This window comes from Protopterus annectens, chromosome 6.part0 (assembly GCF_019279795.1).
Source record: "Protopterus annectens isolate FY-2018-M chromosome 6.part0, PAN1.0, whole genome shotgun sequence".
Taxonomy (NCBI): Eukaryota; Metazoa; Chordata; order Ceratodontiformes; family Protopteridae; genus Protopterus; species Protopterus annectens.
Genome location: NC_056737.1, coordinates 639,588,637 through 639,608,005, shown reverse-complemented (window position 1 = coordinate 639,608,005; position 19,369 = coordinate 639,588,637). Strand labels below are relative to the sequence as shown.

General features: G+C 38.4%; 1 protein-coding gene across 1 annotated transcript in view; it reads left to right on the top strand.

The window, feature by feature from the left end:
- The first annotated feature begins 1,441 nt into the window (after positions 1–1,441).
- Positions 1,442–19,369, top strand: part of NID2 (nidogen 2) — an 891,289-nt gene continuing 873,361 nt past the window's right edge. Inside the window, exons 1-2 of the mRNA XM_044074330.1 lie at positions 1,442–1,799; positions 2,025–2,327. Of these exons, the coding sequence (XP_043930265.1) occupies positions 1,596–1,799; positions 2,025–2,327 (507 nt within the window). The 5' untranslated portion in view covers positions 1,442–1,595. The remainder of the gene's footprint in view (positions 1,800–2,024; positions 2,328–19,369) is intronic.

The following is a 19,369-nucleotide window of genomic DNA, read 5'->3' as shown; positions in this document are numbered from 1 at the left end:
ACTTTGGTAAGGGGCACACTACTGTTGCTATTTATGACAATAAAAAACTATTTTACCGATGCAATCAAATCAGGTTAGCATTTTGTTATAAAGCAGTATACGCTATAAACCACACTAGACGGTATCCGTGCTCCTTGAGCTACAACGTTTTGGAGGGATGATCAAAGAAAATGTACTCAGCTGAGTACGCTGAGTATGCCTAGATACACCATGAACTCTAATTCACTTAAAATGTTAGTAGAACAACGAGTTTTGCACCAGCGTTTCTGAACAACAATGTATGAAACTCTAATGTCTGTTATGATTGACTAACTGATCCTTAGTGATTCACCAGAAAATCGAAGATTTTACGAGGACAGGGCAAAATCACGGCCGTTCTACAAGATCAGGGGCAGATAAGATCTATTAAAATATATAATAAGCATCTTTAGATATATACTGCTTTTTAGGAGTGTATTCTTGTTCGCTGAAGATGTGAACAAGCCAGGCAGGGGTGAGCTAACAGCTGCGAACGCTTAAGGAGTCAGAGGAAGTCTCTTAGACAAGATAAAAAAAATGCTGGTTCACAGGGGGCCATCTGTTTTATGTTCATTTAAACCGTTAACCCCTTTATACAAGGCGTGGGTGTTTAGGAAAGCAACACTCCTGTCTGTGCGAATCAGTTTAATTACAATAATTAATAAACGGCTAACTTGTTTATTTTTTTCGCACAAGTGAACTAATGGCATACTTTTCAGAATATAGATTTTATGCATATTTTCTTGGCTAAGGATGAATGTGGCCACTATGATGGTGTGCATTGCTTTCAACCAATCCCGGACAAAACTCAACGGAATCGGGAACAAATCCAAAAATAATCAGGGACACGTTTAAAATATTTGCACTATCAACTTGAGATAGTGACAGAATAAGAGACTGTCAATAAGAATGAATTTACATTTTTTAACTAAAAAAAGTCTGCAACTCTAATTACTATCATTATCTATTAAGTGCAATTCATCACCTTTACGCCAGCAGTCACCCATTTTAAGAGCTATATTAAGAGTTACAGACCTAAAATTGGAATAAAAATTAAGGATGTCCCTGAAATTTAGGGATGGATGAAAAATATAATCGTGTGAGTCTGAACGTGAGTTGGTACGGGACAGCTACTTTAACATTGCATTTTCGACTTGGTGACCTGATTCACACGAGTAAACTCTGCTTAAATAAAACGAAAATGACCAAATAGCGGGTCAAGTATTTTGCTAGCAACAGGATACAACTCTTGGACTTTCGAGTTTGATACGGTTTATATATTAAACTTCCTCCTCCCTGTTTGAAATACTGATGCGAAACAGATGGTGGGGGTCTGGTGGGGGGTTCTCATGCGACAAACTTACACCCAGGCCAATCAGCTTCAAAGGGTTGTCCGGGACCAGCCCTCCCGGACTTCCTAAAATTTGGATCTGGCTTGGTCACCGAGTCGCGGACAGAGCAGGGCTGTTTGCTCGGGCTGGTGAAACTATCTGCAGTCAGTAAAACTGAGTTAGTGGATAGTTTTTTCAATCTGTGCTTTGTCTAGCTCTCGGGAGTTGAGCGTAGAGAGAGCAACCATGAGGGGAAATTACTGCTGTGTACATGTTGGCATTTATTTGCTTATTTTTCGCACAGCTGCAGCCATAGTAAGACAGGAACTGTTCCCTTATGGAGTGCATAGGGGCGACTTACTTCTGCAGGATGGTGATGATGAAACATCAGAAGTTGTTAAACTGAAGACTCCTTTTACGTTCTTTGAAGCACAGTTCAGGGAGCTATATGTAAGTATTTTTTATTTCCCCCTTTATGATGCTTTTCTTGTGCTCTTTGGAAAAGCGAGCTATTTTTTAATGCTGACACTGTGAATACACTACTGTGCGCGCAGATTAGATGTTCGGTAATGTTCAAATAAATGCCATTTCTTTACACTTGAATAGTACTGTGTCACCTGGAAACCAATGCCAAAGGCTGCTCTTTTAGTCATTATCCGTTTTTGTTCTTTCAAGGTGGGAACAAATGGTATCATCTCCACTCAAAAATTTCCCCGAGAGACGCAGTACATTGATGAAAGCTTTCCAACCGAGTTCCCAGTGATCGCCCCGTTTATGGCAGATATTGACACCACCGGTGGTCGGGGCAAGATTTATTACCGAGAGGACGATTCTGCTGATGTCCTGAGACGAGCTGCTCAGGAAGTTCGGAGAGGATTTCCTCATGTCGAATTTTATCCTGCCAACTCATTCATCGTTACCTGGGAGGATGTGGCTGCCCATGAGGAACTGACTGCTAATTCGAGACCTTCCAACATGGTAAAGATGAAATATGTAGTGCACTTCATAATCCCCTTATTTACTGTTTTACTCTATGATAATACCTATTGATTGCAATTTCATGTAGGGAATGAGTCTTTTATAAACTTGCAGAGAAAGGTTAGCAGATAATGTTGGTCTTGCATTGATATTTGCAAGCCCTAGTGACTAAACTGGGGTTGTGTGAAGTGGGATGGGTGTATGTATGGGGCAGGATGGTTTGCGTCAAAAGCTTTTGAGCACAGCCTTTAAACACACCCCAATGGGTCTTTAAGTAACGGCATACGTTGATCGTCATTAGGTGGTGAAGAAACAGTGGTTGGTATTTTTGCAGAAGGGCAGCTGGGCGCACATTGTGTACTGACTGTGCTCATACATCTAAGCCACTATGATTAAGGCGTTGCACTCTTACATTTACCGTTAGCATACCGCTCTCAACTGTGCAGATTTTCGCAGAATGTCCAGATTTTTGCCTCATATTTTTGGTCTGTTCTTCATAAAATTGTGGTTTTCTGGATAATTAGTGGCAAATCATTAAAGACGGAAGTTAAAAATAATGACAGACATTTGAGTTTCAGACTTCATACGCTTCAAAAATCATGCTATGCACAACCTGTTATTCCTTCAACTTTCTTAGTTTGTAGGAGCAATATTTAAAAATTGTCCCTATTTTGGGCCTTTGTACCACTTTTATTTTTGGCTTTGTCCAGATTTCTTGCAAGAGCTTGAGAGGTATGATTTAGGCTTACTGATTTTATTCATAATGACAGATCTATTTAAGGTTGTATACGATGTAAGCCCATTCTCATTAGCAGCTAGCAGTTGGCAATTAGCGCAGACTATTAAAGCTCTGGGCTGTTCCCGAGTAGCTTCCTGTGCACCGGGTAAAGGGTTTGATTTCTTACACCTTCATTTGCACAGTGTGTGATTCTGAGCAAGTCACTTAACCGGACAGTGCTCTCGGGTTGCCCCCGAAAAGGGACTGTTTAGGGGTTACACGGTTAACAAACAGGTAGAATAAAATAAAGGCAAAAATAAAACCATATGGTCCTTACTATCTAGCAACCTTCTATTCTAAAAAAATAATAAAACCATATGGTCCCTACTATCTCACAACCTTCTATTCTAACAACAACAAAAAAGACAGTGTTCCTTTTTGGGGACTATAATCCTGATTTTTAAAGGTCAGTGCTAAATTGTGCTATTATTATGATATGGTTTTGATTATTAGAGCAGACAGACATCCGATTAATCTTTTCAAAGTAATCCTAAAAGGAAGTCCTGACGGTGCAACCGTTCTTATTTCTCAGAATGATGCCGAGCTGTTCAAAAAATGGCATTTTCATTTTAAGACCATAATTGTTGGTATGGTAAATGTGGGTGACGCAAAACGTAAATGAAGGGCATTACAGAGGTATTTTTAAAGATGTTAGTTAAAGTTATAGTTAAGTATCAGCGTATAGATGTTGGTTACAATTATTTTAAAAGCACTGCAGTTGCTTAAATAATGCAAGCTGTTATTGAAGATATTATTAACCAGAGTTTAAAACAGAAATTGAAAAATACTCAAGGGTGTATTTGAGGCTAAAAATCATACTACTGGTGATAAATCATAGAAGTCCATTAACATGGTTTAAAAAAAGAAAATTGTATTTCTGTGATTTTTTTTCTTATATTTTTGCCCTGTCCTTCATAAAGTTTTTGATTTTTCTGGTAAATGAGTGAAGGTAACAGTCGATCAGTAATGTCAGATATTAAACTTTCATACTTCATTACCTCTCAGAAATTGCACGTTGATGCAAAGCATGTTGTATTAACTTTGTAAGTGAATAAAAGTAGTATTTAAAAACTGTCCCTGATTAAGGGCCTTTGTCCTCAATTTTTGGCATTGCCTCTGATTTGTGAGCAAAGAAGTAGAGAACTGTGTTGGGTATACATTAAGTATGACAGTGCTATGGTCTTTGGTTTAGACTAAACCAATTATGATGGGCTGGGACTGTATCTCCAACATATTTTACTCTGATTTATAAGATAATAAGTCTTCATTTACTGTGAACAGCCACCAGTGTAAAATGTACTTCTAGATACATCCTCCCAATACTCTAATTTCCTTTAAAGCCTGCTTTAGTTGTATTTTTAACAATTTTGGTATAATCAGTCTTCTGCTGTGGATATTTGTTCTGTTTTATAAGAATCACCAGGCATGTTGTAGACAAGAGATGAGTAGCATGCAGACAACTGCAGAGCTAATATTTCTGGAATGCAACTTCCTGATTTGATGCACCCTTATACTTTTCTTCTCGATTATTTAAAACAAAAAAGCAGCTAACAAGCATAGGTGGAACAGCACAATTCATTGTTTTGAGTATTGACCCTTGCCTCACCTCTAAGATGCCTTTACAGCATCTGCTTACTTGGCATTGCTTCTAGTTTCATGATGCAAAGCTAGACATACTCCTTAAGTTCTTTCAGCATCAGCTTATGTAGAACAGCCATGTATCTGTACTCAAGTTGGTCTTCTAATCTACAACTCTGACTAGGGTGCCTTTGCTCTCTAAGTATTGAGGCATGTGCTGAAGATGCTATCAAACCTTATGCTGCAGACAGCATTTAAAATCTTTAGCAGTTTTCATTTTTATTCCCATACTATAGCTGAACTACAATTGCTTGTGAATTTGTTTATTTATTTATCCATACTAAGATAAAGACTACGAAAATAGACCCTTGGAGGGTACACAATAAAGCTAAGCGACAGCTGGGTTTACAAAATTTATTAAAAGTATTCACTTCACTACAAAACGAATAAACATATTAACGCTCAACAACATAAATACGTTTTTGTTTTAAAACTTCTTCAGATGTGGGCTGGTTTGTCTCCAATGGTTATTTAAATACTTTCAAATTAAAACGATCCAATCAAGGACTTCCAATTAAGCATGACACAAACATTTAAAAGAACAGCAGAAACAAAGTGTATATATGTATTAAAAACAAAATTCATGTATAAAAAACTATTCAAGACATCTAAGAAAAATTAATGATATGAAATTGCATACAAATATTATTGTAAAAATTGAGTATTATAAAAAATAAATATTTTTTGGAATTGCTAAGATAAAACACTGATCTCCACGGATGTATTTTTTTTTCAGTCTGGGATTGTTTTCATCTGTTTAAGTGACTTTCTCAAAGTCATGGGTACAGGTACTTTGTATTATCATTTAACTCCCACAAAATGTTCCACTTGGAATATCTTCTGCATAGAAACCCACTAAGGAAATAACCAGTGAGTCAGTTCTGCCTGACAGCTGATCACTGTACAGTTAGCATGCTTAGGAAGGATTTCTGGTGTGAGTTAACCATGTCACAAGTATAGGCTGGCAAACTAAAGGGTTATGTTTTTAATTTAAATCAACCGGTGCTGAGTCATAGTCTAGCTTGCCTGTTTGAACCAAATAAATAGTTGTCTGTATTAATATACCTTCGCCTTTACAAATGTATTAATATGCATCATTATACTGTATGGCTTTAGTCCTTGCATATTTCTGGTACTGTACTGACTTGCATAGTTGAATGCAATGCTTGCTTTAATAGTCCCTATGTTGTCCTGATCGTTGATGTTAATTGAAAACACAGTATAACTAAAACAAGAACCAGGCTTTAACAAGCTCTAGTATCTCCACCTCAATATGTAGATATGCATCCAGTTTCAGATGCTGTATGTTGGTAGAACTACACAGACATAGACACTGTTGTCAACTCAAAGGGTAACTAAAGTATCTGGGCACCAGGCTTAATAGTGACATATTAGTGACTGAGTAATGGGCAGTCACTATTGTGTGATTCTTATTTTTAGACTATGTAACCTATTACAAAGGGAATGTAGTTTTCCCACCTTAAGGGTAGTTTACATTTTCCTTGGGGAAGAAAAAAAAAAAAAACAGTTGTACAGGAATGATCACTCACGATATTGACTTACAAATGATAAAAATGTATTGTTAAAAATTCTCTTGCACTATCTCATGGATTTCTCCTGATCTTTGAGTTACTTAAAGTAGCAAGACTGCAGAAGGGTGCAAGGAAGAAAATGCTCTGTGGAAATACTTTTTAATTGACATGGAAGGAACTCACCGTAAGAGTTTTTTTTTGACCTATAAGAATTTTTAAAATAAAATGGCATTGTCAGACTTCACATAATACATTGTAGCAGTTAGAAAATGAATGTTATGGAAAACTGTTTTGCAGATTCCTAGAAGTCAAGCAGAAAGGGGAAGAAAATAATATTACATTGTGGTGTAATAATGAAGTGAGATAAAAACTGTAAAGAGAATAGATTCAGGAATGCACATATGTAGAGTATGAGAGAGAGAAACAGTCATGTAGAAAAGTAAGCACACAATGTTTTGGTTCTGAGAATGTTTGGATGGTAAAATCAGTGAGGTTAGGAAGATATCTAATGCCATGAGAAAAAAAAATATTCTACAGATTTGGACCAAGGAGAGAAAAAATGCTTTGCTAACAGGAAAAAGTATGTGTGAAGGTACAGTAAGACTGCAATATGGAAAAAGACACTAGTTTAAAAAGACAAACTTGTACAGAAGGGTGCATGAATACTGTATGTATTGGAGTTAAGTAAAATGGAACTACCTGACTATGCTGATTGAGAATATTTGATGCCCAATATAGGTTCATAGGTGAATACTAGGCTAACTGTCCTTAATGGCTATTTTTAGTGCAGACAGTAAGCTGAGGTCAAAATCAAACCCTGTGTACCTTGTTTTGTGAAGACCTTAACCATTATGCCAAATCCAACCCCATCAATCCAAAAAAATAAAGCAGTAGTTTTATTGTGGTCTTTGTGCCACAAACTGTTTAAAAGCAGATACAGAACTGAAAAGGATACTCTTTATTTGAGGAAGTGATGCACATTTCACAAGGGTAGAGTGAGCACTGTTGGAAAAGAACATTAGAAATTATGCAAACTTATTTAGTTGTTCTATGGGCTGGTGGAAAAGGAGAAGACCGATCCTAATCCTAGTTCTAGGTTTTCAAAAACATGTCAGCCACATGGATTCCCCCAATGTATAGCAGTGGTGCTAAAGATCTTTGCCTTAGTTTTGGAGTTATTGGTAGGTAAGTGTTTCTGAATAACCAGAACGTTGCAGTTACAAGGTCAGGCTACATGGTATTAAAGGAATCTGGTATGCTTAAAGCTTGATTATTAAAAGAAGATTATGTGAATCTGTTCCAGCCACATATTTTTTTGCTTTACCTTTTCTGAGATTGATGATACAAGTATGTTAGGAATACACATTTTGCATCTTTATTGGGTGCCATGAAACAGAGTGATCAGAGTACTGTAGACATTTTACAGCAATATTCTGGCATATTTACTATATTAGGTTGTTTACAAGGATAATACGGCACAAAACATTTTCCTGAGGCAATGCCAGTTTTTGTGTACTGAAATGTAGCTCTTAGAAGCCGAACAAGAACATAAATGCATGGAATGGAAATCCTTGATGTAACTGTTAAGCTCATTGAATTGACTGAATTAGTCAGTAGCGTGGTTATAGCCATGAAGAAAAACAAGGCTATGTTATATATAGATCCCCAAGTTATGAATAGATCGATCAAAATGAAACACTGTCCACTTCATGTTTTGAAGAGGTTGTCACTAAAATGCTTAATTTTAGATAATTTTTTGTGTAAGTTGTTAATGAAGAGTTTTGGGAAATTATATTGGATGTCCTAATCCTAAAATTTGCATGTTTATCAGATTATATTTGGTATATCTTCAGTTTAGGAGGTATTCCAGAGAGCTGTAGCTGAAATGATTGATCGCTTGAAAGGATTACTTGGCATAATAGTCAGATATATTCATTTACAGTTCTTAAAAAAGGAAATTCTATTTTCGACAAGATGAAATCCATGAATTGTAGCCATGACTTTTAAATGCAGTTTCTACTCATTACTCATTACTGTTATTCCATTAGTATGTATAATTAAAACAGATTCTAAGTACAGAATACACAGTAAGTAAAATGATAGTGTTATCAGTAGTAAATATAAAAAAAAGTAGCCCAGATTCAGGATTTTCTGGTATTTTGACCTGAAAATAGAAAATGAGTGTCCCTGATAGTAAATTTGTAAATGGACTTCTGATGTTGGGAGCTACAGAGCAGAAACCTGGTACTAGGCTTATTACGCTTTTCAGTAGGCTTAGACACTCTAAACTGGCCCTAGGAGTGAGTGCGTGTGTTTACCTTCTGTGGAAGGTTGGGCGCCGGGCTGGCAACTCAACACAGTAAAACTCCACTGCCAATCATGAGCGGACAGCTGATCCGCTGTGGCAACCCCTAACCGGGAAAAGCTGAAAGAAGAAGAAGTAGGCTTAGACAAAAAAAGCTTGAAATGAAAGAGAAGTGAGTGTCAAACCTTTGTGACTAATCTTAAGCATATAGGAAAGTATTTGATAGCAAAATGCTTAACACCAAATTTGCCAAAGTCAATAATATAATTAACATACAGAAGCTAGAAAATAAAACACATTTTATATAATTCCTTGGTATGTTCCATTGACTCTCCAAGTTCATATCAAAGTTTCCCAATCATACTTGGGAAGCTATTACAACATGGTGTCTCATTTTAGGTTGTAGAACTAGGAGAGAAGTTTTGAAATATTGAAAAGCTTTTTGACTAGGCTCAGAAGGTTTATAATGTCTCTCAATCTATAATACTTCAGATGGATTATATTCAAAAAGGCTGCCATACATTTCGTGTACAAGATAGACCAGGATCATATGGATAAAGAGATCTGACAGAGAATAAAAGATCTGCAAGTAGAAAAATAAATATTAGCAATTGTCTCTGGTTGTCAGAAATTCCATGATTATATTTATGGAACTCAGTAACAGTGGAATCGGATCATGAGCTATTACACAACATCATCAAGAAATATTTCCACAAGACACCAGCAAAATTGCAATGAATTTTATCAGTTTTGTATAAGTATGTCTTGCAAGTTCGATATTAACATGACTAATGTATGCATATAACATATAACAGCTAAGAGTATCTTCAAGAAAAACAAAGATGATTTGCTGGAGAAAGATCTAGAAGTTTTATACCTAATTTCACAGTTACCTATTTAAGCAGAAAAGTTAGAGGAACTAAAAAAATGAGAACTTAGAGAAAGATAACTGTTAAGATATACATCTGTGAATGGTTGTCTAAATCAAATGAAATCAGTAGACCTTTAATTAGAGTGCATTTTCAAGGTGCTTTTGTATACAAAAAGCTTCATGTTCTAGGGATAAAATAACATAATTTCAAGTCAACTGTGAGAGTCTGTGCTTCATGGATATCTTTATTATCAAGATGTGCTTCTAGATACACAAAGTTTGATGTTCAAAGGACATAAAATCACAATTCTAAGTTAACTTCAAGAGCCAATGCTTTATAACGTTTATGAATCACACTTTGAAATTATTAAATGCAAAATAATCTTCATGTTTATTAAATATGTCAGAAAAGGCTGAGGAACTGATTCAAAAGTATGGCATCTGCAGTTGTTTTCATAAATAGACCCAACTGAAATACTGAGCTATGGATGAACACTGGAGATAAGATACTTTTTATCTCTTGTGTTTAGACTATTACTGCATGTATCTTAAAGAGGTACAGCTATGTAATACTATGCAGCCAGATCCAACACTAAACAACCAAGACAGTCACCTAGGGCCCACTGGCTTTGAGGGGGGCCCTGCTAGCTGGGAGCAGGCCCTGCTTGCCAAGGGACTGTCACATTTACTTTTTTAAATTACAAAAAATACGTATTTTTGAGGGCATTTTTCTTGAACACCTTCTGCATCTAGTCTCACACACCTGTCGCATCTGTGCGTGCATCGTCATACAGACTGTTCTTCTTTTCCATGCAAACAAAGTTCAACGTTCCCTTCCTTCCATGTACTGCTTCCATGGAATGCATGTAAACTCACTCCTGGATGGAATTTTGCTGCTTTCATGAAATGAGGCTTCATCAGCAAGTATGACTTTAGTTTGTGTGTGTAAAATGACCCAAATAGGGATAACTGGTGGTTAATTACTTTGTTCAGGCTCAAACACTGTACCTTAAGTACAGGAAGCAAGAACTAAATCCTGTACCACAACTGCCAAAATATTAAAAAAAACTTGAGTTTCAAGGAGTTGAGCATGTCAATTATATTTTATAATGAACTGAGAGCTTCAGAGGAAGAGAAGTTTGATGCTGCTCATGCTACGTCTGTTTACAATGTGCTACTGCTGTTTAGCAAATGGTATCACTATTGTCCTAAAGAATTTCAAAGCATTGTTAGTAGCACAACAGGTAACATACTTGCTTTTAATGCAGAAGGCTGTGGGTTCTACCCCCACAACATGTAGATGGATTGCTAACACTGTGTTGTAATTTAAGGGGGTGGGGTGCTGCAGTCCTGAATATGTCCTCCTTTGGAAGAGATACCCAGTACCTACAAATCTGTTGTCAGTTTGCTATCCATTCCCTATTGCAATTTTAACAGGTTACCATTTAATGTAACATAAGCAATTTATTTTTCAAGTCAGCAGGCGCTGAATTTGTAGATGAAACACTGAAATATAAAGCTGTTTGCTAACAGTAACCTCTTCATTAGTTATAGATCTCAAATGTGGAATTATTCAGATGACTTTTACTTCTGCATGTGTGCATTTTGTGCACATTTTGTGATTGTGCATGTTGACTGACACTGGTGGGTTGTAACGACAGACATTTGAGTAGATTTTTATTGATGAAATGTTTTGAATTGGGCAATTTTGTCATTATTGGTTCATACATTTTTTTCCTTGCTTTTGGAAAAATGTTCAAAACTGCAAATTTAAAACAGTCTTTCTAACAAGTGGTGCTGTATTATACAAATAATATAATTTAATACAACCAGGAAGGTGAATCAAAGAACACATGGATGGTTTGCATGGTTCTAAAAATGTGTGCAAGGAGCCTAAGAATTGGAAACAGCTCAAAGGTAAACTTTATCCACCTGAATGTGGTTACAGTGCTGTTTCAATGAGTGTGAGTTTCAAGGGCAGAGAAGTGTTAATTCTAAGTCTGTTTTCATTGTGAGACTGCATTGCTTTGTTTACCAAATGTCTATCAGTGTTTGTGCTGTAAAATTTTAAATAAAAGTTTTAAACTAAGTCGAAATAGTCATTGTAGAAGCAAAGCAGAAAACAGCTGTGTACACTGAGAGGTAACAGTGTTTATGGTAACTAGGGAAAATAGCTAAGTAAAGGAACTCTGGAGTGGCTGCAGGGGTGGGGGGTGCCCAATTGACCACGATCCTGCTCTATGTACTATTATGTCATATACTGTCCTGAAATCCATTTTTGCTAGACATGGAAAACTGATGAAGTCATATGCAATAGTGAGCCACAACTAAGTTAACATTTTCACAATTTTGCTGAAAAGTGAGAATCTAAACACGGTATGCGTAGTGCTACTCCTCATTATGCAGAAATGGTAAACAAGTAGAAAGAATTGAGCAGACTTTTAAAATCTTCCTGAGAAAATCTGAGAATTTTACTGAAACTGCTGTCTCTCAATACTTGAATGCAGAAAGCTACCTCTTCAGAATGTAGAATTTGTCACCTGCACAGTTATTAATGGTCAGATGTCTGCACAGTTTTAATGGTCAGATGTCTTTAACCTAAACTACCAACTTCTTACTGATTAACCACATCAGAAGGTCAAAATGATGTAACTAACGTATTGAAACAGAAGCGGAGAGAACTGCAAGAAACTTGTCAGTGTTAAAGAAAATTAAGAGTATGGATGTGCATATATTCACAGTTACACAACAGTTGTAGAAACAAATCATATTTCAGCATAGGTATCTTATAGGTTCATAGGAGGTTACTAGGCTAATGGCCCTAGAGCTTTTACAGCCTAGCCATGTTAATCCCAATCATCTTTGGTTAGATGGACATAATTCGTAGAGCATGTGTATGATCAACTCCAACTACTCCTTCCATGAGGGACATGGGTGCCACCCCCATGGTGAATATGTGGTTTCCCATCCATTTGTCCAGGTTGCACTTGAATAGGGTCAGTGAGAAGCTCTGCTTCATGTGAATTTGAAATTTATTCCAGATTAGTGGCAACCTCTGGGAGACATATCTGTCTCTCCAACATGTTCTCTTAATATCACAGGCTAGGTTAAGATCCCCAGAGTTAGTGACTCTTGAGCCATTTGACTTGCGGATGTGCAGCACATCCATCAGGGCAGGGTCAGTGACTGCCATGTAGGCCAGGTGCAAGTTTCCTGTCAGCAGCCTATATGATACAGAGTACAGTGCCAGGGCTTTCAGTCTATCCACATAAGTCTTGGTTTGGAGGCCTTGTATTTTCTTGGTGAGAAACTCTGTGGTCTTTCCAGCTGCTGCAGGTGTCTGGTGAGGTACATGCAGAAGGGAACATTGTACTCTGTTAAAGGTCTGATGATGGTTGAGTACAGGGGATTTATAACATCCTTAGACCTGGATGCGAGGCTATTACTTATCAGAAGCACAACATGGAAGGCTTTCCTTACCACTGTGAAAACTTGGTGGTCGAAGTTCAGCTTGCCATCTACCTGTGTTCCCAGATCTCACACAAGTGGGTGTGAACTTAGAGGGGTGCTGTAAATATTGTCATTAGCATGGAATTCTGCTTTGCCAAAGGGGATAATAATGCACTTTTTTGCATTTAGTTTTAGACCGTGGCTTTGGCACCATTCATCTGTGTTAATCCATCCTGTAATATGTTAACATCATCGGGAACTCAATGATTGCACTCAATTTGCAATCACCAATGAACTTGGTAAGCCAAAGGACATCTACTTTAGCCTAGACTTCTGAGAAATAGATTCCAAACAGTAACAGACCCAGTACAGATCCTTGCAATATGCCACTGGTGATGGGCCTACTGGTAGAGATTGAGTCATCAACTTTGACAGTATGTGTTCTGTCGGTCAGCCAATTGGCTACCCATGTAGTGATGCAAGGTTTTATCCCCAGCTGGTTGAGTTTCTCAATGATACCTAAGTGGGGGTGTGTGTCAAAAGCCTTGGCTAGGTCAAGATAGGCAGTATGCACTGTCTTACCTTCATCCAGGGCTTTAGTGACTTTCTCAAAGACATCTGCTAGGTTTAATAAGCAAAACCAAACTGGGTTGGGTGTAAAGTTTAAAGGTCACCTATGTCCTTGTTGATAAGGTCCATGATGATTCTTCCCATGGCCTTGCAGATTAGGCTGGTTAGACTTGTGGGTCTATAGTTCCCAGGGTCAGTTGATGCTCCCCCCTTTATGCAAGGGGATTACTGTTGCTCTTCTCACTCTGCTGGAGCAAAGACAGTTTTCAGGCTATGGTTAAAGAGAATGCCAAAAGGGTATACTAGGTCTTGTTTTTGATTGCTTAATAAGCAACCTGGGATGTTATCTGGTCCCACTGAGGCTATGTTTTTTTAGCCATAGAGAGTGCATATATGACCTGATCTCTAGAGATACTAGGCAGAGGACTGGTGTCAGGTATGCTTTGAGGTATTGCTGATGGAGACAGGGGGTGAAATTTGTGCCATATCTGTCAGCTAACAGGCTGGCAATTTTCTCCAGTATAGTATGAGTGGTGCCATCTACTACCAGTTTGGCACATAGCGGGGTATTCCCTTTTAGATGATTTCAGATATAGTTAAATGCCTTATGATTATCCTTAGCTAGGGATGCTATTTAACCTTTGTAATTAGGTTTAGAGGACTTTACAAGATTTCTGATTTGCTTGTTCAAGCTGTGGAGGGAATTCTTCCTCTGCTGAGTCAGTTCCCTCTTGTTCTTGGACATCAGTTTCATCCTTTTTTATATAATCTGTTTATACTTGAGGTCCACAAGGGTGGCTTGTTTTTTTAGGAGGACTGGTTTTAATAGTCAGGCACAGTCAAGTTTACACCATTGCTTAAGTGTTTGTACAGGGCGTTTGTGTACACCTCTTCATAGGAGTCATTGTCTGTGATTGCGGGGGGGGGGGTATAAAGCTTATATCATTGCTTAGTGGACTGTAGCTTTCTTTTGAAAAGTTTTTTTTGCTCCTCTGGTAGTAACACATTCAATAGTACTTTGAACAAGACTGATTTATGGTCCAACCTTACCAGGGAGAACATCACATGGGGGAATGCATTGACCCCCTCCCATGTTAGTCAGTAATATGTCTAGGACATTTGAGCCACTTGTGGAGGTGCAGACTATCTGTTCCAGAGTATTTGTATTGACAAAGTCCAGGAACCTCTGGCTGAGCATGTTTGTGCTCATGTATGTCACCCAGTCTATGGAAGGATAGTTGAAATCACCCATGACTAAGGTTTGGGTTGTATGGTGAGTGACTCCAGTAAGTCAGGTAGGTGGTGTGCTTTTCTTGGTTCCTGGTGGGGGACCTATAGCTAGCAATGATGTGGTAGGGTATTTTGCCTACAGTTAATTGGACATAGAGGAGTTTGAGAGAGTCATACTGTTTGACCAGTCTTGAGGTGTACTTGGCTTTAATGAAGGTGAATACACCCTCACGTTTGGTTCTTTCGCACTCATTTGAGGTCTGAACATGTGGAAGGTATTGTAGCCTTGCACGGCCGGGGTGTTGTTCGTGGCCTTGAATCATGCCTTAGTGACTGCACAGACATTAGCATCTTCCAAGGTGAGGAGTGCTTCCAGGGAGTGCAGTTTCATGTTTAGACCCCTAGCATTAAGCAGTGAACCTTGAGTTTCTCAAGTGGATTTTGTTACATTAGAAATGTTGTTGTTTTGACATTGCTTAAAAAAGGCACTATGGGAGACAAGTGCTTTTGCCAGTATTTGAAAGCCTAGAGGAGACCGGTGCAGACCATCTCTGGCAAAGCAGCATGACCTGTTGACCATGTTTTCCCAGGCTGACAGATATTAGATCCCCCTGGATTGACACCACAAGCTAAGCCAATTGTTGAAGTCAGTCATTTGTTGTTTATATTGTGGCATCATCCTGGGTGAAGGTAGAATGTTGCTTAGAGCTAGAGTTATGCCTGACTGGGACACATAATCTAAGAGTTCAGTCATGTCTCTCTTCATGTAGTCCAGAGCGGTACATCTCAAGTCATTCACCCCAACATAGACTATGACAGAGTCATAACAGTGCTTGTTAAGTGACTTGAGTGCATGTGTGATTTGATGGAGCCTGGCATCTGACATGCAGCTGACCGTGACCTTCTCCTTATCGAGCCTGGTGAGGGGGACATCTGTGTGTCTCACTACTGAGTTGTCTATGACCAAGACATTAGGTTTTGAGGTATTTTTTCTTAAGAGCTTATTTGCTGAGACACTGGTGTATGTGTTACTATGTGTACTGGTGTCTATTTGCATAGCCGTGTGTGCAAGTGTTTACGTTTGGGAGGTCTCTGATCTTTTTGGTAGGCTTCTAGTGAGTACCTGCACATATGTGAGTTTATGTGTCATGACCTCATTTTGAGTGAGAGGTGAGGTGTGTGTGCTGACAACCTGTTTGATGCCTGGTTTGTTATGTAAGAGAATTAATTCCAGTTTTGTAGTTTAACTACATCTGTGACACAGGGCATTTATTTGTTTTAGTAGTAAGTGGTTATCATTATACATGAGGCAATTGCTCTACATTGCCTCAGGATGCCTGTGTCAACCAGGCTTGCTGGTGAAATAATGAGGAACCTGCCCATCCATTATAGCAGGTGTTTACCATAAGTACTATGAGGAAGGGATCGGGCTCATTTCACCAGTTTTTGTGCTAGAACTAACAAAGGTGCTTGTGCTATTGAAGGCTATGGATGATGTGTGGCATTACTGCTCAGTGCATCTGTAGTACAGTAGAGAAGCTTGGGATGATTCCACTGACAGATGTCTAGGGAAAATCGAGCTTCAAGGAGTCATTTTGTGTGTTTCCCAGCTCAGATAGACCAGGTAAACATCTCCTGCCACCAGATGAACAATCTCAGTCCCCCCAGTGCAGTATACGAGTGTCTATACATACAACAGGAGTTGGGGATGACCTGTATATATGCGAACACCTTGAAACTCAATTTTTATATATATTTTATATATATATATATATATATATATGTGTATATATATATATATATATATATATATATATGATTTTATATATATATATATATATATATATATATATATGTATATATATATATATATATAGTTTCACTTCATAATCTTGAATTGCCGAAATCTGAAATTTCAGCATTTCAAGACCATGAAGCTGAAAATGCAGAATGCCAAAAGTGCATAAGAGCGAATTCAAATATCTCGAATCCGCACTTATGCATTTCCAGTACGTTACGTGAAGTGTTTGGCTGATATGGTCTGGAACTGAAGGTGACTGTGTGTGTTTTTGTATGTTGTAACGGTTGGGTAAGGGTAGGGAGGTGTAAGTATGAATGTGAGTGTTGGATTGGTTGGTGTTTGTGTATGTGCAATGTGTATTTGTGTGTGTGTAGAATGCCATGGTGTGATTGTTGTTTTTTTCATTATGTGCAATCTCAGAGTTGGTATATATAAGTAGGGGGGTGGGGGGTTTGCCCCCCTCTTGGGGGGGTGCAGGGGAGCTTACCCCCCTGCTTACGTGTAGTGTAGGGTTGTGTGGTTTATGTGCTGTGGGTAGAATGGTGTGTGGGTTATGTGGTGTATGGTGTATGTGTGTTCGTGATTGTGTGAGTTGTGATTGTGGGTTTCGGGATTGTGAATGGTTCGGCTTTATAGTTTCGAAATACTGAAATTCGAGATTTCAGTATTTAGAGATTATGAAGTGGAACCGTGTGTGTGTGTGTGTGTGTGTGTGTGTGATACCCTGGAAAATATCCTTAGCTGGCTTTCCACTAACTTACCACAGGAATCTATAGTGCTGGGTGACTTTGACATAGACTGGACTAGTTGTATTGCAGCTAAGCCAACCACCCATCTCAACAATATATGCCTTCTCCCAAACTATTATTTCTCCAACCAGAACACATAAACCTAGCCTCAAAGAAAGCACCTTAGACTGGATTCTTGTTAACAGTCATCCCAATACTTATAAAACAGGTACAATTCCTGAGGATGTCAGTGACCACTCACTCACCTACATAATTAGGCAAAGAACTAAAATTCCCTACCCAACCTTTTATAGAACTACTCGGACCAATAAGTACTTTAATCCAGATCGCTTCCAAACTGACCTTAGGGCTTGTGACTGGTCTCCCCTAAAATAACTCCAACTTGAGGATGCAGTGTTATAATTTAACACAAAATTCTTACAAATTCTGGACTCCCATGCCCCATGCCCCTACTCGTCCTATCAGAAATAGGACGAAAACTGCACCATGGCGTACTAAAGACACTAGACAAAAAAATCAGACCAAGAAATAGAACATGGGCCAAATGGAGAACTACCAGAAACCCAACAGATCATTATAACTTTAAACATATTAGAAATGCTACCAAGAAATCTATACACCTTGACAAGAAAAACTTTTACCTTCAGCTCCAGCATAAACATCAGTACAATTCCCAAAAGTTTTGGTCAGGTATTAATAAACTAGTACAACCAGGCCACTCCAAAACACTGACCCCATCAGGTACCTCCCATAGCAATCCCAACCATATTGCAGACACCTTTAATACCTTCTTTACTGAAACGGTTCACTCTTTAGCCAGCTCACTACCCCTCCCTGTAAATACTAGCCTGACTCCCACTACAATTACCTCTCTTCCCTCATTTCATCTACAACCAGTACCCACTTCCCTCATTTGCTGTCTCCTTGGAATACTTAAACCAAGCACCCCCTCTGCTGACCTGCTACCTGCTGAATATCTGTAAATTGCTGCTAAAGCAATAGCATATCCTATCTCCATTCTAATAAATAGAACAGTTACTGAAGGCACCATCCCATCAGTCTGGAAAATCTCCCATATTATCCCTCTTCATAAGGGCAGTAACTCTACTGAACTCTCTAACTATCGCCCAATAACATTGTTCTCCCCACTAGCAAAAATCATGGAGAAATGTATCCACCACCAACTATTAGACCACCTACTACAAAATAACATACTAGCAAACTGTCAACATGGTTTCAGGCCATTCCATAGCACCACCACTGCCCTCTTATCCTTTTCAGACTGTCTCAACAAACATCGCATTAATAATACTCTTTCTTCTGCTCTCTTTATCGACCTCTCGAAAGCCTTCGATATGGTAAACCACCAGATACTTCTGAGTATACTTAGGTCCCTCTCTCTTGATACTCAGGCACTAAAATAGTTCAACTCCTATTTAGAAAACAGTAAACAAGCAGCACTTTGGGAGAATAACCTTTCCACCCTTCTTCTGGTTACCTTGGGCATCCCCCAAGGCTCCATCTTGGGCCCTCTCCTATTTTCTCTGTTTATCAATGATCTAAACATGAATACTCCAGAAGCCACCTGCATACAATATGCAGATGACTCAACATTAATATGCTCAGCTTCATCCATTTCTGAACTGCAGTCCCTCACCCAAGCAACATTTAACATAGTTGAGAACTGGTTCCTCCAACACTGTCTCCTCCTTAACCCCCAAAAAAACAAACTATTGTTCTTTACTCCTACACAAAAGTCCTCCCTCCTCCACTTCAATGTAACATCAAACAATGGCACTGTCATAACTCCCGACCCTACCACCAAACTCTTAGGGGTAACTATAGACGATAACCTCACCTTTGATACCCATATAAATACTACAATAAAGTCAGAGAACAAAAAACTAGGCTCTCTCTATAGGCTAAAACAGTTTCTTACTCCAAAAGCTAGAACTACAATTGCCCATACCCATCTTATCTCTACCCTCCTCTATGCCTCTCCCATTTATACTAACCTATCAAAAAACAACCTCAACAAGCTTAATATCTCCTACAATAACATTGACAGATTTGCCACTGGATCCCAATTTAGAACCCACCATTGTCACAATCTCAAAC